The following is a 21059-nucleotide window of genomic DNA, read 5'->3' as shown; positions in this document are numbered from 1 at the left end:
CTCTTGAGTAAGCAGTGCTGGTGTTTCAAGTGGGTTCTGGAAAAGAGATGGAAGAACAAGTTAAACATTCATTACAAAAAAACAGAAAATTCTTGCAAGCCTGTTTCTAGTGTCTATGCATGCCTAAGTAGTACTAGCTGCTGATACACTGAAAATTACATTATAAACTTTGGACTATTACAGAGAAAAAATGGAAGCAGTAAATTATGACTGATAACCCTAGGTGATGTGCTTTCCCAGTTTTGATCACAGATTTCCATTTATGCTGGATGGTTCAGAAAAAAATAAGGAAGGTAAAACTTGTAAACAGAAGCTCTATTCAAGGAAACAAGAATAAAACAGCTAGTGCCAAGCTGCTTGGTTGTTGTTTTCTTAGTTTTGAGGTGGTTTTCTTCTAGATTTAGTGTAATTTTGTTGTTTGAAGCCTCGCTGATCCCCATATCTTCCTTTGCTCCGAATTCGGGGCTGACTACAGGTGAAGCAGCACTGAGTCTGTATTGATGGCAGCAGGCACTTTCCAATGCCTCTCAGCCTCTGGCAGAAGTGAACTGACAGCTGGTCTTTGCTGCAGGGCAGCCCTGTGGTGAAGAAGATGACAAGAATTAGCTGTATTTTGCTGACACACTCCCCGTATTTCTAGAATTTTGAACTGCTCTATGCAAGATGGTCATGTCTGTTAAGGGTCTTATTCATGGTGGCTTTCTCTTCCCTTGTATTATGGGTCAGCTTGACCTCCCACTGAAATTCTAGGATCTTCTAGTGAACACATGACCTTCTCTTTTGGAAATATGACTGTTCACTGAGATTTTACTTTTGTGGCAGACACAGCTGATCTATGTTTTCCACTTTGACTTTTCTGCTGATAAGGACTGCCAGAGAAAGCCTGGCAACAATGACTTGAATTTGGTACTTTTGCATTCTTGTAACTAACTGCCCTTAAGATGAGCATCATGGGCTGGCAGGGTGCTGCACAGCCAGCCAGAGCAGGCAGGAGAATGCAGACAATGCACATGCAGCTGCCTGTTCAGCTTGGCTATGCCTTGATTCCTGCAGCATCAGAACATGCCAGGGACTGCTGCTGCCTGCACCACCGTGGTGATGGGTCTGTGGTAGCTCTGAGGGACTGAGATGGGCCAGATTTAGCCAGATATTAGAAACTGGAGGTCCTCAGCTGTGAGAAGGCAAGGTGTGCAAAAGAAGGAAGATGATATATTAGCAAGGTTGTTCTCCAGCAAATCCCTCAACACTGGGGGAAACTCAAAGGAAACTAGTATAAAGGTAATTTAAAACAGATCAAAGCAGTTTTTTTTTTTTTTTCATACCAGGCTGTGAACCTCTAGAATGGCTGTCCTCAGGATATCCAGCCCCCAGAGCTGGAAGTTAGGGATGGGAAGCAGAAAGAAGCTTCCATAACCCAGGACTGTCAATGGTTAGGGACATGCTTTGCCAATTAAGACACTCACAAGTCTATGGGTCCAGATGGGACCTACCCCAGAATAAAGAGGAAACTGGTGAGAGAACTTTCCAAACCCCTCTCCATCTCCTACCAGCAGTCCTGGCTAACTGGAGAAGTTCCTGACTGGAAGTCAGCAAATGTAATTCCCATCTCTGGGAGGGTCAGAAGGATGACCCAGGGGACTGCAGGCCTGTACAGCTACCTGAGAGGAGGCTGCAGTGACGTGGGGGTCAGCCTATCTTGCCACACCCACAGTGAGAGAATAAGAGGAAATGGCCTCAAGCTGAGACAGGGGAGGCTCAGATTAACTTTAGAAAACATTTTTTCACTGTTGGGATGCTCAGGCATTGAACAGGCTGCTCAGGGAGGTGGTGGAGTCACCATTCCTGGAGATGTTCAAGAAGCATCTGGATCTGGGTGATGTGTTTGAGTGGCTCAGGGGTTACAGTGGCATAGCTGGGTGGATGGTTGGACTGGATAGTCTTGAGGGTCTCTTCCAGCCTTGACAATTCCATGATTTTTTGAACTTGCAGCCACAGGAGAGGGTGGAAGCAGACCACAGCACCAAAAGGAGTTGCAACATATTAATGAAAGTTTAAACAAAAAGGCACGACATGGAGAACTTTTAATAGTCCTAATATATGTCAGTTGGAAATGCTGGAGGAGTATCACGAAAATGAATCTCAGGAAAGCTCCAACCTCCTGCATTCCTGCTAAGCTGCATTTTCTAATGCCATTGTTGGAGACATAAGGGTGGGCTGCATGGACCAGTGCTTACCGAGTAGGGCATTTATTATGTTTTACAGGCCACTTGAACTTTTATTCACAGAAGTTACTCTTACTAATGTGTGTAGGCAGTATTTATCTGAGTTTTTCTCTCAGAACACGAGAGGGACAGGAAATAAGCAGACCAATCCACCCCAGGGCAAAACATGTGCTAACATTCTGTGAACAGCAGCAGGAGTGATGCATCACTCTCAAGAGCATGTCAGATCCACTCTGCCCTCCAGATTCAAACAAATGTCTCACTGTCAAATTGGACCCTTAGCACTGACTAACAGGGAAGATCATGCTCCAAAAGGCTTTTGAAAGTTTTTCTAGAAGAGCTGTGAGATGTTGCTGTTTATCTGAGGGTACCTCCTGGATGCAACAGTACACACACTGCTCATAAAGATGTTATTCCTTCTGCAAGCTTCCCCCCTCCCCTGATGCCTCTTTTTTTGGGCTATTAACCATGTACATTGAAGGACAGAGGTACAGGATATCCTGATTCACAAGAGCACTTCTCTTCACCTCTTGATTTTGGACAGTCTCATCCTATTGGACACTGTTTTTTTTACAAGTGTTTTTTTACAGTGTATGTAAGAATTTGCTTGCTTGCACTCCCAGTCCAGAATTTAGAGCTTCCATGGAGTGATCTATCTTAAGAAATGGAAACTGTTTGGACTTAATGTGTGTCCTTCCACAGTCCTCCCTGCAGCCTGAGTTACTTAAAACAGGCCAATACAATCAGACCTACTAATTTAGTTGGGTCATAAATGAGGGATGCATGCTCCCCATCATGGCAACACAAGGCCAGAAGTGCTGGAAGAGACAAAAGTGTGGTTCTGCCAACAGAGCAACTGAGCAGTGGTGACCTGCAATTACTGAGCCCATGCTACTCAAAAGAAGCTGATAGAGTCAGCTCCCAGTTTTTGCAGAATCTCAGCAGAAATGGAGAAAAATTTTTCATGCATGTGTATTACTCTACCTGTATTTTTCCTGCACTCTTGCAGATTGCACTTCTGGTATTTTGTGGGCTTGGCTTTATCCAGACACATACTATCATCTTCAGTTTCATTAGTTTCTGTATTCATGCATTTCACAGTTCTTTGCTGAATGCCCCCTCCACAAGAAACAGCACACTGAAAGAGTAATTTTAACATACATGAATTTTTTTTACATGGAAATTTTGCAATATGGCAATATTTGAGCTGTGATGTGACAGGAAGCTAAAACTGCTTTGTGACCCAGAAGCAATGCCACTCCAGTAATCTGTGTACTGTATGCTCCATCCAGACACCTCCGTGGTGCATTTTGGCCAGATTTGGCAGAATAAATCAGAGGGTAAATGGTATAAATACAGCATCTTGGAATGTGTAAACAGGGGGAAAGGATTGTTTTCTGCAGAGGAAAGGGATGTCTTGCAATGCCAGTCCTACAATAGAAGAGACTTAAACCAAATTCATAAAAATTAGGACAGTTTTTGCTTCCTGTGTTTTCTGACTAAGGTAAACATGAATAACCAATTGCAGTGTTAGGTCTACAAATGACCAAGCTAAGATTTAAAAAAAAAAGTCCAACAAGGTTTTGTTTCTTTCCTGGCTTTTAAACAGAGGTTATCCTTTATTTATGACCACAAAAGAACTGCCAGCCGCTTGTTCTGACTGCACACAGAAGGCCATAAAACCCAAACACTTTTAAAATATCTTCCTCTAGCATTCTGTAAATGTATTTAATTCTTGTGACTTCCCAGAGCGTCTGAGAATGCCAATTAGTTGTTTGTTTTTTTCTCTACAGATAAATAGTGCCAGCAGATAAATGAGATAAAGAATTCAGAAGATAGAGAATGTCAGCTAATGAAGCACAAGAGATGAAGACAGGAGTGGAACCTCTGTAATTTTTCTGCAAATTATCCCCTTTCTAATGTGTCTCTCTGTACATAAAGCACAATAGTACTGGCATGAGATAGACTGAAAGATCTTAGGTATTCTCGCAACTACTTTATATGGATGTTTAAAATATTTTTTATGAAGTAAAATTATTAATGAATACATCAATATGGAATTAATAAATAAGTAAATTAGTTGCTATAACATTTGGTATTCTGTTACTTATTTTATGCGCTTCACTTCTATATTTAAGTGTTACACTGACTCAACAGTACATTATAGTCACGTCCCATCTAGTGGCTTTGCGTCAAAACCAACTCATTGAATTTTCTGTGTTAAATGAGACTCCAATGTTTCCTGATCTGTGGCTCCTTCTTTTAGCATTCCTTCAATATTCCATTATGCTGTGAGGAGTTCTTGTAATGTATGCAATGTTTATTAAGGAAACTGCAGGGAAAGGTTTATTAGATATACTAGTTTCTTTATAGATAAATATGTATAGCAATAGATAACTGTGTATAGCAGATAGTGGAAGGTTCCCCAAAGGTACACCTCATATTTTCCAATAAGATTGCCAGGTATTGTGTAGGAGGCTGTTGGTCAAAATTCAGAATTTCTCTTTGTGTGGGCAAGTACAATATTCCCCAAAGCTGTTTTGAGGATCACCCAATCCCCTCCAATACCCTCTAACAGTGGAATATTTCAAATATGCAGAGGAAGAATGTTAATGGTAAAACTCCTTTGTTCTTAGACAAGACAAAAGGTGGGAGACTTCCAATGATATCTAATACAGCAACAAAAACCAGAAGCTACATTATCTGTCACCTGAAGGAATGGACACAGGCTGGCTATCAAATGTTCAGTAATGTTTTCAGAAGTTCTCCTCTTGCAGCTTCAGCTGTGCATAAGGAACTGTACCTGCCACAGGTACTTCTAGATACTAAGTAGGAGGCTGTTGGTCAAAATTCAGAATCTCTCTTTGTATGGGCAAATACAATATTCCCCAAAGTTGTTTTGAGGATCACCCAATCCCCTCCAATAGCCTCTAACAGTGGAATATTTCAAATGTGCACAGGAAAAATGTTAATGGTAAAACCCCTTTGTTCTTAGACAAGATAAAAGATCCCAGACTTCCAATGACATCTAATACAGCAACAAAAAATAGAAGCTACATTATCTGTCACCTGAAGAAATGGACTCAGGCTGGGTGTGAAATGTTCAGTAATGTTTTCAGAAGTTCTCCTCTTGCAGCTTCAGCTGTGCATAAGGAACTGTACTTGCCACAGGCGCTGAGGTTCAGAGACAAGTGAATAACATGACCAAATATGGCCAGCTCATGACAAAAAAAGCCCAGAAATAAACTGAATCCTACCGGGCTCCAGGCCTGGTGCACCCACTGCGTGCAAGGCTGGCTGTTACACGGTGCCATGGGATCAGGTCTCCTGCTCCAGTCACAGTGCCCTTCCCGCGGGCAGGACACGCGCCGCTGCTGCTGGCCACCGCCGCACGACCTCGAACACTGCCGAGAGAGGGCCACAGCCAGGGGTGGCACAGCATGAGAAACCACAAACAGACCACAAAGATGGTGGGACAGGTTCACTTAGAACATGCGGGGCCACAGATAACAAGGACTCAGGGTCACAGGCCCCTGGGTTTAGAAAGATGTACAGGTTTGCAGCACATCAAGTCCTAAAGTGCAGACATGAAGAAAAGCTCTGCACTGAGATACTTATTCCATGTGCTTGGAAGGAGACTGAGAAGAAGCTGCTATATGGGGAAAAGCTGCTCCTGGCACACACTACTGGAAGGACTAAAGGGCAGAGTAGAAGGGGCTACACAGAACAGGCAACACAGAACTGCTCATCAGCATCACCAACACCAGTAGCATCTTTAACAAGAATTAGAGTAGAAGTCATGTGTCAGCAGGATTAATCTGTAACACTAAATGAAGACACAACACATTCATAAGATCTCATTTCTTATGAGGTGGTTTGGAACATTAAAATTCAATTCATACAACAACTGAACTCTTTGGTAGTAAAACTGTCACGCAAAGATAGCGACTCAGGTTATTTTTTAAACATTCTTCTGTCTACATTCTAGAATTACTTATTCACTGACTTTTTACTATTTTTTTTCACAAAGTCTGCTTGAAATACGCAAAGTATTTTATACTCTTATATGAAATAAGGTATCAAATATACTTTGAATAATGCATTGTTACTGTCCTACAAGGAATTGCACCCCTATGGACAGAACAATACATGTGACATCTGATTAATGAACCCTTTCAATCCATTTCTACTCAGTGTCTTTAGCATCAGGGCAACTTCCAGGGTTAGAGTAGTGTTTTTATAAAGTATTTTAAGTGGCAAGCAATTGCAATCATTCAGATATTTTTATTTTTTCTCCCTGTGCTGACTGCTCTGACAGCACACCCTGGTCTCCTCCAGGTGTGATTTGCTAGTGCAGTGTAAAGAAAATGTGTCACCTCCCTTAAAATCCCAAAGCATTAGGTCCACAGGGCTGCAAATATCATCACACATGTTCTCCAGAGCTGCTTTCAGTGGGGTTAAATTCTAAAATATAATCAGGCCACATGCTTTAGCTGACATAAATATTTGCCTGGCTGCCTCTGAGTTGGTTGGCACAGATCTGCGTTACAAAGGGACCCAAAAATCAGATTTATCTTATGTCTGGTCTAAGCCTTTGCTTCATAAAATTTCAGTCCAAAAGTGTAAAGAACATTCTAAACTTGCCATAATGAGAACACAAGATTAAAACAGCAGCAAAAAGGATTCATCTAAATGAACCACATTTACTGGTCCAATAGGATAGCTACAACAAATTTTCTTCCAGGCCATCTGCTTCTCCCCTTCAGGACATTGTAATTTAAAGCTCCAGCTGTAAGAATGATTTTGTGAAGCATAATGAACACCTGTGCTGATTTTTGCTGTAGCCATGCACAAGAACTCACCAGCTGCATGTCCTCCTTGGAGCACAGTTTTACCTGACAGCACGGGATCCAACAGCTGCTGTTACCTGAAAGCAGACTGCTGACTCACAAAGCTTCTCTTAAGGAACAGTACCTCACTCCAGGGCTCCACATGCCATTGCAAGCAAGGTTCTGTGTTACAGCTAGTGCTGAGCTGTGGTTTATAGCCGAGTAACTGGCAGTGGAAAGGCCTGAGCAGCCGCTTTTCCCCAACATCAATGCAGTGAACGTCTCGGGTCTTGAAGCCTCCGCTGCAGTTCACAGAGCACTGCACACAAAACAGAGAGGGGCACATCTCCACATGATGAGCCCTGCTGAGGGGTTGTGCCTTCCCCAGTCACAGAGCAGGACAGCCTGAGCTGTGAGCATCCTTGAATGGAAGCAATTTCCAGATTACTGTAACACCAACCTCTCCCGAGGCTTAAATGCTGTGGCTTTCCTCACAGCAGCCCACAACATGCCATGTAAGCAATTCCCCTGCTACACTGCTATGGGCATTAATATTATGGATACATATTTAATTGGGAAATCATGCCAGCTGTTTGCAAAAATGCCATAGTGAAAGAGTCATAATGCAGTAAATACAAAAAATGGATTCTGTATGTAGGGATATTGTCAGCAGCAGTTCCTTAGCTGCTTCAAAGAGAGAAGGGAGTGAGTAGCAGCTCCTACCCTCAGTATCCTTACACCTCCATGGCACCAGGACAGTTCATACCCCAAGAGCAGCCTCAGTTTGAGAAGGTGGGAGGGAGGAGAGAGGCACTTTGGGCCTCACCCACAGCCTGTGAAATCACTGCCCAGCTTAGAGCTCTGCTGAGGAGCTACGTGAACCCCTTCAGTCTCCCTTTGCTAGCCAGAGCTTTCTCCAAACCTCATGCAGCATCACCAGGTCCTGTCTCCAGGCACCAAAATTCAGGACCTTTCCTGCTCCTGATGAAGAACTGAATTTGCTACCCCAGGGATAAGGAAAAATACATGTTTTGTCTTCAAGCAGAATTAAAACCAATTCCGACTGCACCACTGAAAGCTTCTTAGATCACCTTTCACCTTTACCACTATGATGAAATAGAAACTGATGATGTTTTCCTTTGCATAAATAAGCATCCTTTAGTTGAGCAAGGAACCTGAATGTAATACTGCCCCTAGGAAATGGAGAATGGATGGAAAGGGAATCCTTACTCTTGTCCACAGGACAGGTTTCTGTCTCTCTGGATAGAAATAGAAATGGCTCTGTAAGAAACTGAGTACAATAGTCTCAGGATATACGCAAAATACATCTGGCATTAAACACAGACTCTAAGATTTAGTCTGAAGCACTTTTCTTTCAGGGGAGGGGAAAAATTAAATGAAAGTAAAAAACAGAAAAAGCTCTACTGCACTAGCAGGAAACCCAGACGTCTTGCTGTGACAACACATCTTCAAAATATTTGAAATGAGTAACAAAAAACAATTGCCACTTGTAAAGCAAACAAAATTTAACCTTTTTTAATATATGAAACTTTAATTAGGTTTGTATAGTTCACTTGATGAAAAAATGGAGGGCAACAAAAGTCTGACAGGAGAAGCCCCTTGCCTCAAACTTGTTTCATAACTGGTCTGACATTTTAAAAAATTGCTTCCTGTTATATTTTATCATTAAACCTGATTGCTAGCTATTTTTTGTGACATGGCCATCATTCACTAGTTGCAAGAGCAATGACATTTATGAAGAAAAAGTGAAGATGAAATTGCCCTACTGTAGCTGAGAGGGCAGGATGTCTATGTATCTCTTAAAATTAATTTCAGAGGTTTAAATGTAGTTATGTAAAGCCTTGGCCTTTCCTGAACTTTCTAAAGAGGCATGTAATTCCTGTACAAATCAATTTTATGTCTAAGAGCTCAATAATAACACGGGCTTTGTAACTATAGCCTTTTATTTGTATCACTCTGCCCTCTAGCCCAATGGCAACAACATTGTCCACAGAAATGATCTATACTGCCTAAGTTTGAGACACCTATCGTTTTCCTTATTAAATCAACAATATATAAAACAAAATTTTGTAGTTTATCTCCTTTTAGTCTTGAAAAATAACCTGTGGTTTGAAACTCAATTTTCAGACTGCATGAAGACAAAATGTAATAAGCTTCCAGAAGTCACCTAAGTCCTTCCAGGTGCTCTTCACACAGCTTAAAATATCAAAATGGGGCTCAAGCACAATTCTTTGGGTTCCACTTAGCACCCTGGACACTCTTCTGTCCCTTGAACAGGCCATGGGTACAAAACTAGGGCCAAACAGAATCCTGCACAGAGCAGACTTAGAAGTTACATGAATGGGGAACAGACCATGTCAAGAGACAGCACATGGTGACAAGGGTGAGTAGGAACACAACAACTCCCTTTCCCAAATTACCACTGCTTCTTAAAATTAGGATATGTCCCTGGAGGCAGAGATTAAAAAGATGTCACAAGCAACTGTGTACAGCTTTGCCCTGTCAGCTCCAAAGAACAGGAGCAGTGAGTCCTGCTTTGGCTCTAGATGCCAGAGTTAATGAGCACAACCCACCACAGGAAGAACAAAATTCACAGCAGATGTGTTTCCAGATATAACTTGGTCAGGAAATTAGTGAATTAGTGCTGAATGGTCAACTAGGAATCATGTATGCATTCACCGAGTAAATAATTGTTTTAAAAATGAAATGTTTAGAGTTTCATACCCAGTGAAATCTGCAAGCATACTGTTCATACACAGCCCTGAGTGAAGTTACCTTGCTCCAATTTCCTGTTTTCCAGCTAGCACATGGGCGGAGATAACACCTCCTTGCAGGGTCAGGCTTTTTCATGTCCTGGCAGTGAGATGTGTTCCTGCTGCTGCACTCCACATGTCTCCAGAAAGCCCCCATTCCACAGGTCGTAGAGCACTGCACGAGGGCAAGAGGAAAGCCCAGGGGCAAACTCAACATTAGAACATCACTCTGGAAACAATCCTGGAACCTAAATATAAATATCTAGAGCTGCTTTAGATGACATATGTTATCAGAGACATCCAAAAAAGATTTGAAATTCACTCAAATTTTACTTAATATTCTGAAGGTTTCTTAGGACAATACCAGTCCTGATTTCTACGATGCACTTCTTTTCTTTGGCAAACTCCTGCTTACCGAGACATTCTCAATCTGTACCAGCTGTTCCACTGTTTTCTTCTGTTATCTTTGGGGATCCACAGTAAAATGCAATTACATCCAATCTTCAGCATGTTCCCTCTCTACCCCTAATACTGCTGATGAGAGAGTCCGCTAATTGAATTTATGATGCTGAAAATCTTAAATAAATATTAGTAATCTTAGGAAAACTGTAAAGGAAAATGTTTCTCTAAATCATTATTTCAGGAAGTGGCTGAGTGTTTTCAACATCTGGGAGGATTTTTGTGTCTCAGGAAAGAGAATATTGACTATTCCAGTCCATATACCAAGAGAGCACACTCCTCACAAAAAATCCCAAACACTGTCATTGTATTCTGAAGCAGGAGGGGTTGAAAACTGATTGGAGACACCCATTTACCTTTTTCTGCCTTAGAAAGGGTGGGTCAGTGAGCTATACATGTAGAGCCAAATTCAACACACGCTAAACAGCCTGTAGCTGGCATGAGAAACAGCATAAATAATCTTGGATTAAGTCAGCAAAATGATGAATAAAGCAAATGCTATTGTGTGGTTTGAACTCCCTGTGTGGCAGTGGGAAAGTTAAATATAGAACACTGAATAAGTGCTTGGAAAAATAGGGAAAGTTTAGCTGAAGCTAAGGCAGGAAAAAAACCCAACGCTGGAGATGTTTGATCTCATGGTGACTCCTGGGATGTGTGTCCAAGCGGCCACAAAGGTCCTATTAAAGGAAACTGCATAACACTGCTCTGTTCTGCCTAGTGACACCTCTACCCAAGGCAATTTTTCTGACTGAGAGGACAGACTGCCCCTGCCTTGCTTTCTGATGGCCTGATGCCTTCCCCAGCTTTGCTACACCAGCCTGACAACACCAGGACTTCACTGAAGGGATGCTGAAGTCTTTGACTAAAGCCCTTTCTGAGCACACGTGAGAAGAGCAAAGGTGGCTCCACAGATGATGTTGGGCAGATCACACTGAGGAAAACTAATGTTCTTGTGTGAGGAAGGTGAAACAGCAGGATTCTTTCAAACCCCGTTGTGTGCAGCACAGGGTCAAGAGAGAAAGGCATGATTCTTCAAATGGTTTCAGAATAAAGCCTGAGCTTTCCTAGTTGTTGTTTGATGCTAAATAAGTTTCTGGTTTTTTATGTTCTTTTCCCTTTGTCATTTGGGAACCAAAATTTCCCCTTGGCACAGCAGATGTTGGTCACAGAGGGAGATAGTGCAGGTGACTTGACATGACCAACAGAAGAATGAGATTACCAATATTAGAATGAGATGATCTGCTGGTAATGGAGATTCTTTGCTACCCAGAAAGCACTTAGAAAGGGAAAAGTGACAGCCCAGAATGGCCCAGGAAAGTAGTAGGAAAGAAGTAAAATTTACAGACAAGCACTAGTGGGAATGGGCACTGTTCTGCCCTACTCACATTAGTGCTCTCCCTTGAGGGGACAAGTGCCAGCCCCCTTATGGGACATGTCACACTTCTCCACCTCAGTGAATATCACTGCTCTTGGCACTATTTATTTACTAATACGGACATCTCTTACAGAGCAAAGCAATGTCAAAATATTGACAGCTACTAAAAGAGAATGAGCACCGCAAGGTATTTGTCAGGGTAGGTGCAGTGGTCTTGAAATACCAATGCCTTGGAGAGATGTCATCTAGAAACAGATTCAAAGTTTTACTAAGGATGGGCAAACAGAAAGAGCAAAAATAAAGTCAGAAAACTTTAAACTGAAAATTAATTAAAAGCAATGAACAAAAAGAAAAGGTTCTGTAAATGTCAGAATCAAGGTGTGATGTGAAATAGATAACTTTTATTTAATGTGAAAGAGAATAGCTGTCTTTATTAACAGAACCATGGAATGGTTGAAATTGGAAAGGAGCTTTGCTCAGGTAAGGCCACCTAGAGGCAATTTCCCAGAACCATGTCCAGATGGCTTCAGAATATCTCCAAAGATGGAGACTCCATAAATTCTCTTTTTCATCACTTCTTCAAATTTGAAAAATTGGAAGTTCAATGTGCCACACTTCCCATAAAATTTATTTTAACAAAAAACAACAGCTTGAACGAGACTAGCAAAATACTACTACATTATTAAAGAATAACAAAGTTATATTCATTAAGTATCTTCAAATTGATTTTATCAGTTCTGTGAAAGCAAATGTATTAACCTTATCTCTACATTCATTCAAGTGTTTATTCAATAATGTTTGAACTGTTGAGAATCAATTCTTATAATAGATTGGAAATGTCCCAGAGGATTAGATAAGAATATCTTCCAATTTATCTCTAGGAAAATAAAAAGTCCTATCTGTGGTCTAACGGAATGCTTCATCCAAGCACACTTCACAAGAAGATAAAAACCAAATTATTAAACAATCAAGATCAAACTGGCAAATACTTACAAAGATGATAAAGCAAAAGAAAAGCCCACATGGACCCATCTAGAAGAAATAATTCAAGTGAGTCTAATAACCTTTTCTGACAGGGGAGCCTGGCTTAATGAAATAAGGAGCTGGCTGCTGTAATGCATTTTTACATGATCCTGCAAAGCGTTCTTTTAGAAATATAAATACAGTTTAGGTGAAATAATTACAACTAACTGAAAAACTGCAATAAAGTGGTTCTTAGTGGTTCAATGTCAAAATGAACAGACTTTTCAAATATGGTTCTACAGGGCTCCAAAGCCAGGCTCTCTTCAGCATTCTCATTAACTATTCAATGAGGAAAGACAACATGCATTTAAGGCATTTGAAGATGATGACAAGCTGGGAGAGTAGGCAGGAATGTTGAAATCTGAATTCAGTGACACCTCACCACAATAAAAACTGTAAGAAAGCAGTAGCCTGAAATAAAAAAATAGATACAAAATACTACATTTAGGGAAAACTCTTCATGCATACACAAACATACACACATATACATCTATATTCACACACACACACACACACACACAGCTCCCAAATGTAATTGAGAACTTCTGCTGATCTAGAATACTGTAGTAGGGATCCAGCATTTACAATGGACCACAAATTGAATACATCAAAGCAAGATAGTTACAAAACAAGACAAATCTCATTTCTGCATTCACAAAGAGGGTAATACATAAAATGTGAATAATTAGTTGATTTTATATGCCATGTGTCTACTGGGACCACAATGAACATCACTGACATAAAATATGTCATGAAACTGAAGCAAGATCAGACAAGAAAAACAAAGTCCCCAGTTATTTAAAAAGCACAGGGAAAATCTTGAAAGAATTTAGATGTGAGACCCCAAAAGAGTTATTAAGAAGACAATTTTCCTCCATAGTCTGCATATAAAAGAAGAGAATGCATATTAAAGAAGAGAGTCCTCATTTTCAGTAAGGAAGATGTTTGCTGTCTATAAGGAAAATATTTCAAGGTGGATGATGAATGAGTGGGACAGGAGCATCTCAGCATGACAGGCCTTTGCTCAGGCTGTGGGGGCTTGGGGCCACAACCATTCCCTTGATCTTCTCTTGTAGGGTCTTGCACTCAAGCAGATCTAAAAGCAGGTTTTCTCTTACAGGGATAGAGGCAGGAGGGAATTGTTCACCTGTCCCACTAGAACAAGGGAAGCTAAGGCCATTCTAACCTGGCCACAGGAAGGCACAAGATGAAAGCTCAAACTGCCATCAGGAGTACATATCCTGAACAAGGGCTGGCGCACTCAGGACAGAGCAGGGATCTTACCCACTGTCTGCATCCAGCTGCATCTCAGGGGTCTAGATATGCCTCCACTGACATGAGATACATTTAGTAACCTCATGCTGTCCTTTTTGGCCCTGAATTTCTGCATTTCTATGATTGTGAATCATTCCCAGCACACCCAAGAGCAAACAGGTACACAGAAACAGACCCTGGACAGCATTCTCCATCAGCACTGAGACACAGAGGCAGATCATCACTAGGAGGTTTCCAGATCTGACCCTCTCTAGTTTGGTAAAAAAGGCCATCAAAAAATGAGATGATTAGTTCAGACACCAACATCTCTCACTTTAGGTATCAAGAATATAAAATCCTTTAGCATAAAAGGAACTCTGTTTACATAAAAACAAAACTTTATAGTGGAAAGGGTATTAAATAAAAGTTGGTAAATTATGTCCAGGCCCTGTGATGACTATATTCATTCTCTGTAAGCAACCTAATCTTAGATATCCCAAGTTACCACCTTTTTTTGTGGTATTTTACATATGTGATACTGATTTCAGAAAATTGTGACAAACTAAGAAACTCCATTTCCTCAGCAGTGTTTCAGACAGCTGTTCACACTCTCCACTTAAAAGCAATGGATAACTTACCTCACTCCAGTTGCCTACTATCCAGTAGGCATCACTGGGCAAACTGTTGGATGTTATTATGTGGCTGTGGTCTGTGACATTCACTAAAACACCCTCAGATGCTGCATTTTGGTTGTTCAGAGCATGCTTGGGAGCTGAGGATTGTGTGCTAGTAGTTACAGTGTCAGGCAGATTCATTTCTTCTCTGCTGTGAGTCTGGTCTCTGGGTGCACGCCCAAGCTCTGTGGGCATTTCTGTAACCAGTGCTTGTGGGGTTGTTACCTCCACAACAGGAACATCAACTTGCAGACTGACATAGTTTGCTGCTGTTGGAAATGGCAGCCCTTGTGCAGCTCTGCTGACAGGACTGCGCACAGAAAGGTCTTGGTGAGGAGATGCTGGTGGGCTCTGAGAAGCTACAATCTCATTCTGAGGAGAGGCAGTGTCCAAGGTTGTGCTTCTGGTCCTGATGTCAGGACTGAGCTCTGTGCTGTAAAAGAGATCAACTGCTTTCTTGCTGACTCCAAGTGGCCCATCAGTGTTGTCAGATTCCTCAGTTAAGTAATCATAGCTGGAAGTTATTTCTGGATTACTGGTAAAAGAGGAAACGGGAGTGTCCTCACTTCTTTGCATCTCACCCTCTGCAGTAGAAACTGGCTCACTTTTAGAAGTGTTTTCAGCATGCCTTATAATTTCAGTACTTAAGCTGTTATGAAAAGGCCATGAAGTACTATTTTGATATGAGCTATTTTCAGTAGAAACAATTGGGTAATTGTAAACATCACCTGATTCAGCAAAATTACTCTGTAATGTCCCGTTGGGTGCTCCCTCTTTTCCTGAGACATTGACCAAACCAGAGGACGGAGGCAAAAAGGGAGTTACACTTTCATGCTTGGGCATTTTTGTTGTTGTATGGAACTTGGGGTTTGGCCTGGGTATTCTGCGAGGAAGACTCCGTTCAGGATCAGCAGTTGTTTTCCTGATTATGATCTTGCCTCTTCTGGGTGCCTGTGGGGGAATCAGAAATCTTCCAGCAGAAGGGCATTGCTGAAGACCACACAGGGCCTTAGAGTTTGGTCTCTTGGAACTGTCACAAGGCTCATCATTATTTTTGGCACAAGTGACATTACGAGTCCTTACTCCACCACCACAAGTGACTGTGCACTGCAAATGAAACAGAATTAATGTACCTGTTAATGTAATCTCCCTGCACAGAAGTATCAGATGGCATTTGTTTATAATAAAGAAGCATCATGACAAATAATGAATTACAAAGCTTTTCCTGGAGAACAAGCCTTTCATCCTAGTGATGTTCTGCTACCATAGAGTTCTTTCCAAATGTTTCAACAGTAAATGTCACCTTGGGGAAATAGTAGTGAAAAAAGACTACATGATCAAGACAAAATATTAAATTAATATTATAGAATTTGATTTCTTCATTGACTCACAAAGTCATTTAGTCAATACCTTTTCCACCAGATTTATAAAAAAACAGACTTGACCTGAACCCACACCTGACTGGCCCAGTGCTGCTCACTGTGCCACAAACCTGCTGTGGTGATCCATGCAGCTCACAGGCTCTTGCTGACTTTATGAAATGGATTTTTCATTCAGTCTTAGTACAGCCATGAACTGCTGCCAGAGCTATTAGCATGTCTGTCCTCAATTAGAGACTAAAAAAGGTAATTAGCCAACCTGGCTTCTATTTAAATGAGAGCACTGCTGTGTACAAAGAGTGCTGGGAGCTAAGGAGATGCAGATAAGGAGTGATGTTCTTCTTTCCTGTGATGTTTTTCATCCTTAGGCCCACAGGCACAGCCATGCCTTCAGCAGCTGTGCCTCAACTGTGGATTTTATAAAATCACACTTCTCTGGTTGGAGATGCTAAGGCTGGACGATTGGTTGAGTAGGAGTGGAGATGTTACAAAAAAACCTACTGGAAGAATTCTTCCTAAGAAGCAAGGAAGCCTGACCAGGTGCTCAACATGAAGTGATGAACTCTCCTTTTCCCAGGACTTTATTGTCCCTGACACATTTAACTCACTTTGGAGCTAGTCTGGGTCACAGGGAGTAGAAACACCAGTGACTTTGCATTGCTGGAGCACTCTGTTGTTCACAGCTATAAAATAATATTGCATCCCAATGCTCTGCAGCAACAGCAGCAGGAAAGCAACCAGTGTAGCCTCACAGTAGACAGGTTCATCAGCTCCTGTCCTTCGTGCAAGTGAAATACCTGCACTCTCTCTCCAGTTTCTGCAGATGCAAAAATGCATTTTTATCAGTAAGTTGTAAATACAATCCAACAGCACATGAGCACAAGCAATGTGCCATTCCTATATAATTGTACTGCTAGTCATGTAAGCTCAATCTATTTTTTCACAGGTATTTAAAACATGGGGGTTACTCAATTAACAAAAAAAAAAAATATTTTGTGATGATGGTTTGTGAGCAGCATAAACCAATCCAATAGTCACAAGATTTTTTTAGTTCAGTGTGTGACTCTGTTCTCACAGCAGTGAGTCTTATGAAAAAAAAAGATGAAGAAGATGAGAGTGGAGTTTTCAAAAATGAAGGGAAGACAGTATTTACACCTGGAAGGGACCCTCAACAGTCAACCCTCAACCCCTACTCCAATTGCCTGAGCACCTCATGTCTGACCAAAAGTCAAAGCATGCTGCTACGGGCGCTGTTCAAATGCTCTCTTAAGCACTGACAGGCTAGGGACATTGAACACCTCCCTAGGTAGCGTGTTCCAGGGTCTGACCACCCTCCCAGAGGAGAAATGCTTCCCAATGTCCAACCTGAACGTCTCCTGGTGCAGCTTTGAGCAATTCCTGTATGTTTCCAAAGCTATGGGGAAAAAGGCAGAGTTTTGGATGCAAGAGATATGAATGTAAAGAATTTATAAATGTTTTGCTGACCTACAGAGATGACAGTAGTCATCCCCTTAGTCTGGCCCACAGCAGCCACTGCTCTCACACAGACTCTTTAGCACTAAGCACACCACATTCCACAGTCCCAAAAGCTCAGCAAGTTAACATGCAACACTGCCCAAAATCTTTAGGAAGCTAGGCTGGAGGTTTTTTCCTCTACAAAGGATTTGTGAACATATTAAAGTATAGAAAAGTATTCTAGAAAAGAAGTGTAAAAGGCAAAACAGCAGGTCATTGGTCCTTTTTGCTGAATATAATAGGTAATTCTGAGAAAAAGTTCAGTGTTTCAGCTAACATGAATTTACCTCAGTCCAGTTGCTCACTGTCCAGTCAGATGGGCACAAGATATCTCTGTTGCATGACAGATGGGTCTTTGGTTTAAGCAGGTGCTGGCACTCTGTGACATCCAGTGCTTGCTCATCAGATCCCACTGTCTGGATGCAAAGTACAGTTCTCTTCTTCTGCCCTGTTGGGCCGCATGTGGTTGAACACTTCTGCCACTCCCCTGCCCACCACCTGAAAGCCAGCAGGGTGAGAAACATCAGAAAACAACCCACCACAAGCACATCAAGGAAAAGGTCAGAGACTGGAAGAAAAAGAGCCAGTAATTTAAAATCTGGGCTCAGATACAAGCTCTTCACGTAAGTTTCAGATCACTCAAGCTCTCCCATCTACCCTGTGTTCTAGTACCAGCCAGTCAGTGAAAGAGAGAAGACAGAATTAGGCAGAATTTCCAGACAGAAGTGGGGAATAAGCCTCATGCTTCAATAAAGTGTAAAAATCTACTGAGTAGGTAGTCCTTCAAATCCAAATCTCAGGAACTGCTAGGAAATCTACTTAAGCAAGTAATCTATTTACTCTATCCTATGGTTTGTCTGTTTATTGCTATGTCAGTACAGAAGAGTTAAGACATGAGAATCACTGGGGAGTCTGTAATGACAGCACAGAGGTGGAAAAGGTCCCTTTACCCAGTCTAAGCAGCCAGTACTGCACAAATACTCAAACTGGTTCTCCAAGGGTTACCTCCCTCCACAAGGCCTTTTCCCATTAGGGGAAGCAGGGAGGCACAGAGCCCCAAAACCAGATTAGCCAGAGCTGTGCTGCATGGGATCAGTGCCCTGCAGCACTGTCCCTCTGGGCATGGTGTACAGGCCTGCATTAGGCTGGACTTTCCTGTACTTAACTCCTCAACAAAGTAGAAAGGAGCCCCTTATGTGTCTCTGTCATGATTAAAGTCAGTCTTTCACACTATGGTATGTAATTTTCCACCAAAGCGAGGGTAACTTTCCTCTGTAACATGTTATGTGTTTTCCAGTGCAAAACACCTTACCTACAAGAACTGCTCCCTTTAGATTTGGTTCACCTCAGCATTTCCCCAGCACCATCCAACTATTTTTTCTCATGCTGACCCAGAGCAGATTGTGCACCTGCATATCTGCCTTCTGTGATAAGAAAGGGGAGCAAAAATTTCCAGGTTTCTACAGTTTGAGAAGCTCTGGCATCAACTGTGACATTTACCTGAAGATTTGTCTTTATAGTTGAAAAAAAGAGGAAAAAACATCAAACCAAGAAAAGCTTTTTTCCTTCAGTTAAGCATGCCCTAAGCAAGAATACAACTTCAAGCTGCTGCTTGAACAATCTGGCCCAGCTTTAAACTCTAAGCCACAAAAGCTCCTAAAAAATATTGCTTGTTCCAGAGTTTTCAAGGAGGTCACTACAAAGCCTTACAGTGAAAACAAAGTAGGAATATATTTTGAAAACACCTTTCTATTTAAAAAGGCAGAAAAAAAATTGCTTTTGGCTTACAACCAACAGCATTCTATTGGTTTTGGTTTTTTTTTTTCTTTTTCTTTTTCTTTTTTTTTTTCTTTTCTTTTAAGGTCCATGAACTTAAGAGACAAAATAATCCTATTCTGACAAATACATCAAAGTTCAGCATTCAGATTTATAACAGTTTTTATGCTTTGTCTCTGCTGATAATCCCTCTCCCTTCCCTATTGCAGTTTCCATGTTCCTTAATTCATTTTCACTTCCACTGCATGTGAGCTGCCACTGATGTGGAAGGCACTGGTATACCTTCCTAGTAACTAAAGAATAAACAACTCAAACAACCAAGACTCAGAGCCATCAAGCTGCAACACAGCTTATTTGTGCAGCCATCTGGTCCTCTCTGTGGTACCTACACCTATCTTCTTCCTGTTTAGTAATATATCCATACAGCATTTCCTTTTAAGTTACCCCAAAGTGCACTGACTGCTTTGCTCCAGAATGCAGTCCACTGCCACCACAACCCAGTGGTGAAGTCTCTGGACCAGATTATACTAAAAAATATCCCAAAATATCTTTCCAAGTAAACGAATCTTTCCAAATTAAACTAAAAAATATCCCAAAATATCTACCCAAAATATCTTTCTCCTCCTCTTGCCTTCCTTTAGATTGTTTCTTGTTCTTCCAGGTCTGCAAACAACAAAGGAACTCTAACAAGTAAATAAAAAGCAAGTACACCTCAGCTGAACACAGTAATAAAAAAAAAAAGGAGTAAATTATCACCACCTGAATCAAGCTATTTCAGGGTTGTTATCATCTCTTGCATCTTCTTTACAATTTTATCTCTTCTATAATCTTGTAAATTGCTGACATTTCCGCACAAATGGAACATAAATATGTGAATTGCTCCATTAATTTTAATGGGACCAGATTACATATTTCGAGGTACAGATATGCTAAACTGACACCTCTTCCCCCTCAGCATTTTCAAATGGCTCTGACTGAGGGTTTAGCAATCGGTACATTGAAATACCAATCTCTAAGCAACAAATTATCAGAGCTTACCACAGAACCTACCTTGAGCAGCAGTAACAGTGCGTGATCAACTGTCGCACACAAAACACTTTTGAAAGCAGTGGAAGTAGTCAAAAAAGTCCGGTGCTCCACAGTTAGAAAACCCCAGAATTAAGATTTTATTCTATTCCATCTTCATGATAAAAATAAAACTACAGTCAGCCAGGTAATTTTTTCTGTAGTCTTCTTCCTCACTCAGTGCAGGTAACTTCAAAAAAACTTGCTCTAACTGGAAGTTTGCTCTTAACACTAGCTGGAATTTTTGATGTTGTGTTTTCCTATTTTCATCCTTTCATATCCTTTTTCATGCATATGCCTAATTATCCAAGAGTCAGAAACCTGACATGGAATCACCTGTGCTCCTGTCTCTTCGTGATTTCTGCTTCAGGATCTGAACTCTGGCATCTCAGCCAAAGGGGAACAAAGTCAAAGCAAGGACGGCAAAACTGCCAACATCCTTTTTACTGTTTTGGTACAGGATGCCCCAGAGCAGGCTTTGCACCACAGAGAAGAGAATAACACTTGAGTGACTGCTTTGCCAAGCTCTGCTTATCTTGGTGCTTTTGCTCTCTCCTCACAGTGCACAGGCATAACCAAAACGGGACGTGATTGCCAAACACACATCCAGAATTAACACAGCAATCCGAGCTCTAAATATGCAGCTTCTGAGAGGAAATGGCCAAGATGTTGGATCTCCCAGCCAAGCTAAAGACTGTGGTGAGAGACTGGGAC

General features: G+C 41.4%; 1 protein-coding gene across 1 annotated transcript in view; it reads right to left on the bottom strand.

Annotated features, from left to right (window-relative positions):
* Positions 1-372: 372 nt before the first annotated feature.
* Positions 373-21059, bottom strand: part of ADAMTS12 (ADAM metallopeptidase with thrombospondin type 1 motif 12) — a 142335-nt gene continuing 121648 nt past the window's right edge. Inside the window, exons 18-24 of the mRNA XM_058044083.1 lie at positions 17792-18002; positions 14575-15717; positions 9848-10000; positions 7197-7370; positions 5480-5626; positions 3207-3360; positions 373-578 (exon numbers count right to left, since the gene is read on the bottom strand). Coding sequence (XP_057900066.1) covers positions 373-578; positions 3207-3360; positions 5480-5626; positions 7197-7370; positions 9848-10000; positions 14575-15717; positions 17792-18002 — 2188 coding nt within the window. The remainder of the gene's footprint in view (positions 579-3206; positions 3361-5479; positions 5627-7196; positions 7371-9847; positions 10001-14574; positions 15718-17791; positions 18003-21059) is intronic.

Source organism: Melospiza georgiana, chromosome Z (genome assembly GCF_028018845.1).
Source record: "Melospiza georgiana isolate bMelGeo1 chromosome Z, bMelGeo1.pri, whole genome shotgun sequence".
NCBI lineage: Eukaryota > Metazoa > Chordata > Aves > Passeriformes > Passerellidae > Melospiza > Melospiza georgiana.
The sequence above is the reverse complement of the archived record's forward strand: the minus strand, read 5'-3'. Positions and strand labels throughout refer to the sequence as shown.